Below are 13,426 nucleotides of genomic sequence, written 5' to 3'. Positions count from 1 at the left end.
ATGTAAAAGCTGTTGCGCAGCAACTCACTGCCTTCCTGAAGACAAATAAAAATGCTTCAGTCTGGTTTTAGACCCCATCATAGCACTGAGACTGCACATGTGAAGGTGGTATATTACCTTTTAATGGCGTCAGACTGAGGCTTTGCATCTGTCCTCGTGCTCCCAGACCTTAGTGCTGCTTTTGATACCATCAATCACCACATTATTTTGGAGAGATTGGAAACCCAAATTGGTCTACACGGACATGTTCTGGCCTGGTTTAGATCTTATCTGTCGGAAAGATATCAGTTTGTCTCTGTAAATGATTTGTCACCTGACAAATCAATTTTACATTTCGGCATTCCTCAAGGATACATTTTAGGACCACTATTGTTTTCCCTATACTTTGGAAAGTATTCAGACCCCTTGACATCTTTTTTCTTATATTACAGCCTTATTCTGAAATGGATTAAAAAACAGATTTCCCTCATCACCTCAATCTGCCCCCTAATGACAAAGCAAAAATAGTTTTTTATACATTATTGCAAATGTGTGTGTATATACATATATTCACACACACACACACACACACACACACACACACACACACACACACACACACACACACACACACACACACACACACACACACACACACACACACACACACACACACACACACACATAAAATGTCTTACCCTGAAAGCCTGTGTTTCAGACATAACAAAGTGGATGACAGGAAATGTTTTACTTTTAAACAGACAAAATAGAGACGCGAGTTCTAGATCCCAAGAAATAAAGAGTTCTACTGTTGGATCTGACAATTAATCTTGAGGGTTGCACAGTCGTCTCAAATAAAACTGTGAAGGACCTCTGCATTACTCTGGACCGTGATCTCTCTTTTGACAAACATATCAATAATTTTTCACAGACAATTTTTGGATTCTTCGTAACATTGCAAAAATCTGGAAAAAAATGATCTTCCTATCCAGTTTGCGTCCCCTCAGGCTTGTGTGGTGGAGGAGATCTTCGTGGGCTATACTCAGCCTTGTCTCAGGTAGTAAGTTGGTGGTCTGTTGATATCCCTCCAGTTGTGTGAGGGCTGTGCTTTCGCAAAGTGGGTGGGTGGGTGGGGTTATATCCTGCCTGTTTGTCCCTGTCCCGGGGTATTGTCGGATAGGGCCACAGTGTCCTGAGACTCCGGAAGGAGTCTGGAAGGGCATCTAGGAATCTTTGTGTTGTCTGAGAATTTGTAGCATGACTTTTGATGCTCCTTGGTTGGGGTCTGAGCAGATTGTTTGTTGCGATTGCAAACGTAATAAAATGGTGGTCGGATAGTCCAGGATTATGAGGAAAAACATTAAGAACCACAACATTTATTCCACGAGACAAAACTAGGTCCAGAGTATGACTGTGACAGTGAGTAGGTCCAGAGACATGGTCCAGAGACATGTTGGACAAAACCCACTGAGTCGATGATGGCTCCGAAAGCCTTTTGGAGTGGGTCTATGGACTTTCCCATGTGAATATTAAAGTCACCAAAAATTAGAATATTATCTGCCATGACTACAAGGTCGGATAGGAATTCAAGGAATTCAGTGAGGAATGTTGTATATGGCCCATGAGGACTGTAAAAAGTAGCTATAAAAGGGGATTGAGTAGGCTGCATAGATTTCATGACTCGAAGCTCAGAAGACGAAAACGTCATTTTTTTGGTAAATTTAAATTTGCTATTGTAAATGTTAGCAACACCCCGCCTTTGCGGGATGCACAGGGGATATGGTCACTAGTGTAACAAGGAGGTGAGGCCTCTTAACACAGTAAATTCATCCGGTTTAAGGCATGTTTCAGTCAGGCCAATCACATTAAGATTATGATCAGTAATTACTTCATTGACTATGACATCCTTGGAAGTGAGGGATCTAACATTAAGAAGCCCTATTTTGAGATGTGAGGTATCACAATCTCTTTCAATAATGACAGGAATGAAGGTCTTTATTCCAGTGAGATTGCTAAGGCGAACACCGCCATGTTTCGTTTTGCCCAACCTTGGTCGAGGCACAGACACGGTCTCAATGGGGATCGCTGAGCTGACTACACTGACTGTGCTAGTAGCAAACTCCACTCGCTGCTTAATGGGGAAAACCGGTTGAAAGTTTCTGTCAGCTGAATGAGCGACACCGGTTGAGCATTCCTACAGCATTTCCCTCCAGAAACCATGAGAAAAATGTCTGGCTGCGGGGACCATGCGAGGGGATTTATACTAACGTTATCATCTGTACTTACTGGTGGCACAGACGCTGTTTCATCCTTTCCTACACTGAAATGACCCTTGCCTAACGATTGCGTCTGAAGCTGGGCTTGCAGCACAGCTATCTTAGCCGCAAGGCGATCGTTCTCCTGTATATTATGAGTACAGCGACTGCAATTAAAAGGCATCACGTTAATGTTACTACTTAGCTTCGGCTGGTGGAGGTCCTGACGAACCATGGCCAGATAAAGCGTCCGGAGTGAAAAAGTTGAGTGAGGGAAAAACTACATATATAAACGATAATTGAAAAGTGAAAACCATAAAGTTGGCTGGTAGCAAAGTAAGATTAGCAACAAACCGCACAGCAGTCAATGTAAGCAATTCTACATTACTTGCTGTTTGGGGTTTTTGGCTGGGTTTCTGTACAGCACTTTGTGACATCGGCTGATGTAAGAAAGGCTTTATGAATACAATGTGTCTTCAGACTGTCACGTAGAGTAGTGCGTCTTCAGACTGTCACGTAGAGTAGTGTGTCTTCAGACTGTCACGTAGAGTAATGCGTCTTCAGACTGTCACGTAGAGTAGTGCGTCTTCAGACTGTCACGTAGAGTAATGCGTCTTCAGACTGTCACGTAGAGTAGTGTGTCTTCAGACTGTCACGTAGAGTAGTGCGTCTTCAGACTGTCACGTAGAGTAGTGCGTCTTCAGACTGTCACGTAGAGTAGTGCGTCTTCAGACTGTCACGTAGAGTAGTGCGTCTTCAGACTGTCACGTAGAGTAGTGCGTCTTCAGACTGTCACGTAGAGTAGTGCGTCTTCAGACTGTCACGTAGAGTAGTGCGTCTTCAGACTGTCACGTAGAGTAGTGCGTCTTCAGACTGTCACGTAGAGTAATGTGTCTTCAGACTGTCACGTAGTGTGTCTTCAGACTGTCACGTAGAGTAGTGCGTCTTCAGACTGTCACGTAGAGTAGTGCGTCTTCAGACTGTCACGTAGAGTAGTGCGTCTTCAGACTGTCACGTAGAGTAGTGTGTCTTCAGACTGTCACGTAGTGTGTCTTCAGACTGTCACGTAGAGTAATGTGTCTTCAGACTGTCACGTAGTGTGTCTTCAGACTGTCACGTAGAGTAATGTGTCTTCAGACTGTCACGTAGAGTAATGCGTCTTCAGACTGTCACGTAGTGTGTCTTCAGACTGTCACGTAGAGTAATGTGTCTTCAGACTGTCACGTAGTGTGTCTTCAGACTGTCACGTAGAGTAATGTGTCTTCAGACTGTCACGTAGAGTAATGCGTCTTCAGACTGTCACGTAGTGTGTCTTCAGACTGTCACGTAGAGTAATGTGTCTTCAGACTGTCACGTAGTGTGTCTTCAGACTGTCACGTAGAGTAATGTGTCTTCAGACTGTCACGTAGTGTGTCTTCAGACTGTCACGTAGAGTAATGTGTCTTCAGACTGTCACGTAGAGTAGTGCGTCTTCAGACTGTCACGTAGAGTAGTGCGTCTTCAGACTGTCACGTAGAGTAGTGCGTCTTCAGACTGTCACGTAGAGTAGTGCGTCTTCAGACTGTCACGTAGAGTAGTGCGTCTTCAGACTGTCACGTAGAGTAATGTGTCTTCAGACTGTCACGTAGAGTAGTGCGTCTTCAGACTGTCACGTAGAGTAGTGCGTCTTCAGACTGTCACGTAGAGTAGTGCGTCTTCAGACTGTCACGTAGAGTAGTGTGTCTTCAGACTGTCACGTAGTGTGTCTTCAGACTGTCACGTAGAGTAATGTGTCTTCAGACTGTCACGTAGTGTGTCTTCAGACTGTCACGTAGAGTAATGTGTCTTCAGACTGTCACGTAGTGTGTCTTCAGACTGTCACGTAGAGTAATGTGTCTTCAGACTGTCACGTAGTGTGTCTTCAGACTGTCACGTAGAGTAGTGCGTCTTCAGACTGTCACGTAGAGTAATGCGTCTTCAGACTGTCACGTAGAGTAGTGCGTCTTCAGACTGTCACGTAGAGTAGTGCGTCTTCAGACTGTCACGTAGAGTAATGCGTCTTCAGACTGTCACGTAGAGTAGTGCGTCTTCAGACTGTCACGTAGTGTAGTGCGTCTTCAGACTGTCACGTAGAGTAGTGCGTCTTCAGACTGTCACGTAGAGTAGTGCGTCTTCAGACTGTCACGTAGAGTAGTGCGTCTTCAGACTGTCACGTAGAGTAGTGCGTCTTCAGACTGTCACGTAGAGTAGTGCGTCTTCAGACTATCACGTAGAGTAGTGCGTCTTCAGACTATCACGTAGAGTAGTGCGTCTTCAGACTGTCACGTAGAGTAGTGCTTCTTCAGACTGTCACGTAGAGTAAAGCATCTTCAGACTGTCACGTAGAGTAGTGCGTCTTCAGACTGTCACGTAGAGTAGTGCGTCTTCAGACTGTCACGTAGAGTAAAGCATCTTCAGACTGTCACGTAGAGTAGTGCGTCTTCAGACTGTCACGTAGAGTAGTGCGTCTTCAGACTGTCACGTAGAGTAGTGCGTCTTCAGACTGTCACGTAGAGTAGTGCGTCTTCAGACTGTCACGTAGATTAGTGCGTCTTCAGACTGTCACGTAGATTAGTGCGTCTTCAGACTGTCACATAGAGTAATGCGTCTTCAGACTGTCACGTAGAGTAGTGCGTCTTCAGACTGTCACGTAGAGTAGTGCGTCTTCAGACTGTCACGTAGAGTAGTGCGTCTTCAGACTGTCACGTAGAGTAATGCGTCTTCAGACTGTCACGTAGAGTAATGCGTCTTCAGACTGTCACGTAGAGTAATGTGTCTTCAGACTGTCACGTAGAGTAGTGCGTCTTCAGACTGTCACGTAGTGTGTCTTCAGACTCACGTAGAGTAGTGCGTCTTCAGACTGTCACGTAGAGTAGTGCGTCTTCAGACTGTCACGTAGAGTAGTGCGTCTTCAGACTGTCACGTAGAGTAGTGCGTCTTCAGACTGTCACGTAGAGTAGTGCGTCTTCAGACTGTCACGTAGAGTAGTGCGTCTTCAGACTGTCACGTAGAGTAGTGCGTCTTCAGACTGTCACGTAGAGTAGTGCGTCTTCAGACTGTCACGTAGAGTAGTGCGTCTTCAGACTGTCACGTAGAGTAGTGCGTCTTCAGACTGTCACGTAGAGTAGTGCGTCTTCAGACTGTCACGTAGAGTAGTGTGTCTTCAGACTGTCACGTAGAGTAGTGCGTCTTCAGACTGTCACGTAGAGTAGTGCGTCTTCAGACTGTCACGTAGAGTAGTGCGTCTTCAGACTGTCACGTAGTGTGTCTTCAGACTGTCACGTAGAGTAGTGCGTCTTCAGACTGTCACGTAGAGTAGTGCGTCTTCAGACTGTCACGTAGAGTAATGTGTTGCTAATGATCAAGTAGTTGCATTAAGATTCCATTCATCAAAGTCATTTTACTGCAGACGAGTGAGTTATTCTCTTAAATACAGTCTGCTTGTCTTGTTTGCAGTGAAGTTTAAAAAGAAAAGGCAACCTTTCTAAACGGCATTGCCATGGGGACAGCAACGACAGACATACCTAAAGGTGAGCTGGACACAAAGGAATGAGGAGTTCTGATGCCGAGGTGGTGGATATACAGAGTACAAAACATTAAGAACACCTGCTCTTTCCATGACGTAGACTGACCAGGTGAAAGACCAGGTGAAGAGATCCCTTATTGATGTCAACTGTTATAAATCCTCTTCAATCAGTGTAGATAAGGGGAGGAGACAGGGTAAAGGTCTTTTAACCCATGAGACAATGGAGACATGAATTGTATGTGTGCCATTCAAAGGGTGAAACAAAATATTTAGCTGACAGTTGGGGAGTTAAGAACTGCAGCGCTGCAGGATTTCACACTCATCAGTTCCAGCCAACTGGACACAATTGAGGCTGTTCTGAAGGAGGGTGGGGGGACAACTCAATATTAAGAAGTTGTTCCTAATGTTTTGTTCACTCAGTGTGGAGCAGATGAGGATCTGTAAGACAAAGTCTGAAGTGTCTCCACTAGGTGGTGCAACTGGGTAAAACGCTTCAGAAAGGCGGTTACGTGTGTTTGGGTTTGAGGTCCTGGGTCCTCTGGATAAAATCATTCTGTAGGAGAGGTTACTGCTACCTGCTAGCAGATGGAGCTGTTGTCCTCTGGATAAAATCATTCTGCTGTAGGAGAGGTTACTGCTACCTGCCAGCAGATGGAGCTGTTGTCCTCTGGATAAAATCATTCTGCTGTAGGAGAGGTTACTGCTACCTGCCAGCAGGTGGAGCTGTTGTCCTCTGGATAAAATCATTCTGCTGTAGGAGAGGTTACTGCTACCTGCCAGCAGGTGGAGCTGTTGTCCTCTGGATAAAATCATTCTGCTGTAGGAGAGGTTACTGCTACCTGCCAGCAGGTGGAGCTGTTGTCCTCTGGATAAAATCATTCTGCTGTAGGAGAGGTTACTGCTACCTGCCAGCAGGTGGAGCTGTTGTCCTCTGGATAAAATCATTCTGCTGTAGGAGAGGTTACTGCTACCTGCCAGCAGTTGGAGCTGTTATCCTCTGGATAAAATCATTCTGCTGTAGGAGAGGTTACTGCTACCTGCCAGCAGTTGGAGCTGTTATCCTCTGGATAAAATCATTCTGCTGTAGGAGAGGTTACTGCTACCTGCCAGCAGGTGGAGCTGTTGTCCTCTGGATAAAAGCATTCTGCTGTAGGAGAGCCTTGGACCATGAAATCATACATGAAAATCCATTCCAACTCTGGTTTTGTCTTTGTCCAGGTCTGTACACAATAGAGTATAACTATGTTCCCTCTTACAAATGGCAATTATTGCTAATTTATCCTGAATTGAAAGAGTAGATGTAACAGAATAACTTTAGACCGTCCCCTCGCCCATACCCGGGAGCGAACCAGGGACCCTCTGCACACATCAACAACAGTCACCCACGAAGCATCGTTACCCATCGCTCCACAAAAGCCGCAGGCCTTGCAGAGCAAGGGGAACTACTACTTCAAGGTCTCAGAGCAAGTGACATCACCGATTGAAACGCTATTTAGCGCACACCGCTAACTGAGCTAGCCGTTTCACATCAGTTACAGAGACAGATTGATAACCCCCTAGAATGTCTCCAAAAGACTCCTGAACACCTCTTAAAATGGCTACTCAGACTATTTGCCCCCTGTGATAGTTCACTTCTTTACTATTAAATGAGGAGAAACAAACTGATCACACAAGTCAGTTATAATTCAACTAAATCTATAATAATGAGAGCTTTGCAATAGTGATGGCATTTCGACGAATCGCCGTTTCTGACGATCCGTTGAAAGGCCCCAAGACAAAAGTACAAAGGTCTTTGAGAGCCAGGATACACCCCTTTCAACCTACTTGACGAACAACATATACATAGAATGAGTCACAAGGGGAGACTTTTTAAACGAGAAAGGAGTATCCCGTAGCCAGATAGCATTCGCTATAAATTATCGTTCAGTTTGGCCCTTAAGACAAGGTTCTAATCTCGTTCCTGGTACTTCATAGCACAAAAACGTCAACTCCAGACACTACCCCACACATCTAGTCTCAGACCTTATCTCCCCCAAGGCCAAAGGAGGGAGTGACTGGCGCACAGACATTGTGGAATCCAGTAATTGGTTCCCCATTAATCACACCCTCCCTTCACGTGGTTTAAGAATGATATTCTGCATAGCACCAGGAACATGTGAAAGACAAGCCTCTGGGCCCCAGGTGACTGAGTCCCAGCTGAGGGAAGAAGTGCAACGGCCAACACCAGAGTCCAAAGGGACACATTCTAATAAGTATCTCATATCAGCATATTATGCAGATAGGAATTATCTATGTTACCCAACTAATTATGATTCTTCCACCTCACCCCCTGTATATAGCCTCCACACTGACTCTGTACCAGTACCCCCTGTGTATAGCCTCCACATTGACTCTGTACCGTAATACCCTGTATATATCCTCCACATTGACTCTGTACCAGTACCCCCTGTATATAGCCTCCACGCTGACTCTGTACCATAATACCCTGTATATAGCCTCCACATTGTACCTGTACCCCCTGTATATAGCCTCCACACTGACTCTGTACCAGTACCCCTGTATATAGCCTCCACATTGACTCTGTACCAGTACCCCTGTATATAGCCTCCACATTGACTCTGTACCAGTACCCCCTGTATATAGCCTCCACATTGACTCTGTACCGGTACCCCCTGTATATAGCCTCCACAGTGACTCTGTACCGGTACCCCCTGTATATAGCCTCCACATTGACTCTGTACCGTAACACCCTGTATATAGCCTCTACATTGACTCTGTACCGTAATACCCTGTATATAGCCTCCACATTGACTCTGTACCGTAATACCCTGTATATAGCCTCCACATTGACTCTGTATATAGCCTCCACATTGACTCTGTATATCGCCTCCACATTGACTCTGTATATCGCCTCCACATTGACTCTGTATATCGCCTCCACATTGACTCTGTATATCGCCTCCACATTGACTCTGTATATCGCCTCCACATTGACTCTGTATATAGCCTCCACATTGACTCTGTATATAGCCTCCACATTGACTCTGTACCAGTACCCCTGTATATAGCCTCCACATTGACTCTGTACCGGTACCCCTGTATATAGCCTCCACATTGACTCTGTACCGGTACCCCCTGTATATAGCCTCCACATTGACTCTGTACCGTAACACCCTGTATATAGCCTCTACATTGACTCTGTACCGTAATACCCTGTATATAGCCTCCACATTGACTCTGTACCGTAATACCCTGTATATAGCCTCCACATTGACTCTGTATATCGCCTCCACATTGACTCTGTATATCGCCTCCACATTGACTCTGTATATCGCCTCCACATTGACTCTGTATATCGCCTCCACATTGACTCTGTATATAGCCTCCACATTGACTCTGTACCGTAATACCCTGTATATAGCCTCCACGTTGACTCTGTACCGTAATACCCTGTATATAGCCTCCACATTGACTCTGTATATCGCCTCCACATTGACTCTGTATATCGCCTCCACATTGACTCTGTATATCGCCTCCACATTGACTCTGTATATCGCCTCCACATTGACTCTGTATATCGCCTCCACATTGACTCTGTATATCGCCTCCACATTGACTCTGTATATAGCCTCCACATTGACTCTGTATATAGCCTCCACATTGACTCTGTATATAGCCTCCACATTGACTCTGTACCAGTACCCCTGTATATAGCCTCCACATTGACTCTGTACCGGTACCCCTGTATATAGCCTCCACATTGACTCTGTACCGGTACCCCTGTATATCGCCTCCACATTGACTCTGTATATCGCCTCCACATTGACTCTGTATATCGCCTCCACATTGACTCTGTATATAGCCTCCACATTGACTCTGTATATAGCCTCCACATTGACTCTGTACCAGTACCCCTGTATATAGCCTCCACATTGACTCTGTACCGGTACCCCTGTATATAGCCTCCACATTGACTCTGTACCGGTACCGCCTGTATATAGCCTCCACATTGACTCTGTACCGTAACACCCTGTATATAGCCTCTACATTGACTCTGTACCGTAATACCCTGTATATAGCCTCCACATTGACTCTGTATATAGCCTCCACATTGACTCTGTATATCGCCTCCACATTGACTCTGTATATCGCCTCCACATTGACTCTGTATATCGCCTCCACATTGACTCTGTATATCGCCTCCACATTGACTCTGTATATCGCCTCCACATTGACTCTGTATATCGCCTCCACATTGACTCTGTATATCGCCTCCACATTGACTCTGTATATCGCCTCCACATTGACTCTGTATATAGCCTCCACATTGACTCTGTATATAGCCTCCACATTGACTCTGTATATAGCCTCCACATTGACTCTGTACCAGTACCCCTGTATATAGCCTCCACATTGACTCTGTACCGGTACCCCTGTATATAGCCTCCACATTGACTCTGTACCGGTACCCCCTGTATATCGCCTCCACATTGACTCTGTATATCGCCTCCACATTGACTCTGTATATCGCCTCCACATTGACTCTGTATATAGCCTCCACATTGACTCTGTATATAGCCTCCACATTGACTCTGTACCAGTACCCCTGTATATAGCCTCCACATTGACTCTGTACCGGTACCCGTGTATATAGCCTCCACATTGACTCTGTACCGGTACCCCTGTATATAGCCTCCACATTGACTCTGTACCGGTACCCCCTGTATATAGCCTCCACATTGACTCTGTACCGTAACACCCTGTATATAGCCTCCACATTGACTCTGTACCGTAATACCCTGTATATAGCCTCCACATTGACTCTGTATATCGCCTCCACATTGACTCTGTATATCGCCTCCACATTGACTCTGTATATCGCCTCCACATTGACTCTGTATATCGCCTCCACATTGACTCTGTATATCGCCTCCACATTGACTCTGTATATCGCCTCCACATTGACTCTGTATATCGCCTCCACATTGACTCTGTATATAGCCTCCACATTGACTCTGTATATAGCCTCCACATTGACTCTGTATATAGCCTCCACATTGACTCTGTACCAGTACCCCTGTATATAGCCTCCACATTGACTCTGTACCGGTACCCCTGTATATAGCCTCCACATTGACTCTGTACCGGTACCCCCTGTATATCGCCTCCACATTGACTCTGTATATCGCCTCCACATTGACTCTGTATATCGCCTCCACATTGACTCTGTATATAGCCTCCACATTGACTCTGTATATAGCCTCCACATTGACTCTGTACCAGTACCCCTGTATATAGCCTCCACATTGACTCTGTACCGGTACCCCTGTATATAGCCTCCACATTGACTCTGTACCGGTACCCCCTGTATATAGCCTCCACATTGACTCTGTACCGTAACACCCTGTATATAGCCTCTACATTGACTCTGTACCGTAATACCCTGTATATAGCCTCCACATTGACTCTGTACCGTAATACCCTGTATATAGCCTCCTCATTGACTCTGTATATAGCCTCCACATTGACTCTGTATATCGCCTCCACATTGACTCTGTATATCGCCTCCACATTGACTCTGTATATCGCCTCCACATTGACTCTGTATATCGCCTCCACATTGACTCTGTATATCGCCTCCTCATTGACTCTGTATATCGCCTCCACATTGACTCTGTATATCGCCTCCACATTGACTCTGTATATCGCCTTCACATTGACTCTGTATATCGCCTCCACATTGACTCTGTATATAGCCTCCACATTGACTCTGTATATAGCCTCCACATTGACTCTGTACCAGTACCCCTGTATATAGCCTCCACATTGACTCTGTACCGGTACCCCCTGTATATAGCCTCCACATTGACTGTACCGTAACACCCTGTATATAGCCTCTACATTGACTCTGTACCGTAATACCCTGTATATAGCCTCCACATTGACTCTGTACCGTAATACCCTGTATATAGCCTCCACATTGACTCTGTATATAGCCTCCACATTGACTCTGTATATCGCCTCCACATTGACTCTGTATATCGCCTCCACATTGACTCTGTATATCGCCTCCACATTGACTCTGTATATCGCCTCCACATTGACTCTGTATATCGCCTCCACATTGACTCTGTATATCGCCTCCACATTGACTCTGTATATCGCCTCCACATTGACTCTGTATATCGCCTCCACATTGACTCTGTATATAGCCTCCACATTGACTCTGTACCAGTACCCCTGTATATAGCCTCCACATTGACTCTGTACCGGTACCCCTGTATATAGCCTCCACATTGACTCTGTACCGGTACCCCCTGTATATAGCCTCCACATTGACTCTGTACCGTAACACCCTGTATATAGCCTCTACATTGACTCTGTACCGTAATACCCTGTATATAGCCTCCACATTGACTCTGTACCGTAATACCCTGTATATAGCCTCCACATTGACTCTGTACCGTAATACCCTGTATATAGCCTCCACATTGACTCTGTACCAGTACCCCCTGTATATAGCCTCCACACTGACTCTGTACCAGTACCCCCTGTATATAGCCTCCACATTGACTCTGTACCAGTACCCCCTGTATATAGCCTCCACACTGACTCTGTACCAGTACCCCCTGTATATAGCCTCCACATTGACTCTGTACCAGTACCCCCTGTATATAGCCTCCACATTGACTCTGTACCAGTACCCCCTGTATATAGCCTCCACATTGACTCTGTACCGTAACACCCTGTATATAGCCTCCACATTGACTCTGTACCGTAATACCCTGTATATAGCCTCCACATTGACTCAGTACCGTAACACCCTGTATATAGCCTCCACATTGACTCTGTACCGTAATACCCTGTATATAGCCTCCACATTGACTCTGTACCGTAACACCCTGTATATAGCCTCCACATTGACTCTGTACCGTAATACCTTGTATATAGCCTCCACATTGACTCTGTACCGTAATACCCTGTATATAGCCTCCACACTGACTCTGTACCGTAACACCCTGTATATAGCCTCCACATTGACTCTGTACCGTAACACCCTGTATATAGCCTCCACATTGACTCTCTACCGTAATACCCTGTATATAGCCTCCACATTGACTCTGTACCGTAATACCCTGTATATAGCCTCCACATTGACTCTGTACCGGTACCCCCTGTATATAGCCTCCACATTGACTCTGTACCGTAATACCCTGTATATAGCCTCCACATTGACTCTGTACCGTAATACCCTGTATATAGCCTCCACATTAACTCTGTACCGTAATACCCTGTATATAGGCTCCACATTGACTCTGTACCGTAATACCCTGTATATAGCCTCGCTACTGTTATTTTACTGCTGCCCTTTATTTGTTACCTTCATTTCTTCTTCTTATTATTATTTTTTTTTTTTAACTGTGTTGTTGGTTAAGTGCATGTAAGTAAGCATTTCACTGTAAAGTGCTATATTTGGCGAATGTGACACAAAAAAAAAACATTTGATTTTATTGTAAGCCTGGGGGGATGGTTCTACCAACCTAACATAGGGAATTGTTTTAAGGTGGTCACACCAAGGATCCTTTAGCTAATTAATTTTGAATTTTAGGTCACCTTATATAAAATAAAAACACAGTACCAGTCAACA

The 13,426-nt window shown here is 45.3% G+C and overlaps 1 protein-coding gene across 1 annotated transcript in view; it reads left to right on the top strand.

The window, feature by feature from the left end:
* The window catches only part of LOC135509773 (sodium/potassium/calcium exchanger 1-like), a 70,765-nt gene that overhangs the window by 28,743 nt on the left and 28,596 nt on the right, over positions 1–13,426 (top strand). The window contains exon 6 of the mRNA XM_064930674.1: positions 6,199–6,218. Within this exon, the coding sequence (XP_064786746.1) occupies positions 6,199–6,218 (20 nt within the window). The remainder of the gene's footprint in view (positions 1–6,198; positions 6,219–13,426) is intronic.

Source organism: Oncorhynchus masou, chromosome 22 (assembly GCF_036934945.1).
Source record: "Oncorhynchus masou masou isolate Uvic2021 chromosome 22, UVic_Omas_1.1, whole genome shotgun sequence".
NCBI classification, from domain to species: Eukaryota; Metazoa; Chordata; class Actinopteri; order Salmoniformes; family Salmonidae; genus Oncorhynchus; species Oncorhynchus masou.
Note: the sequence above shows the minus strand (reverse complement) of the source record. Positions and strands in the feature narration are given on the sequence as shown.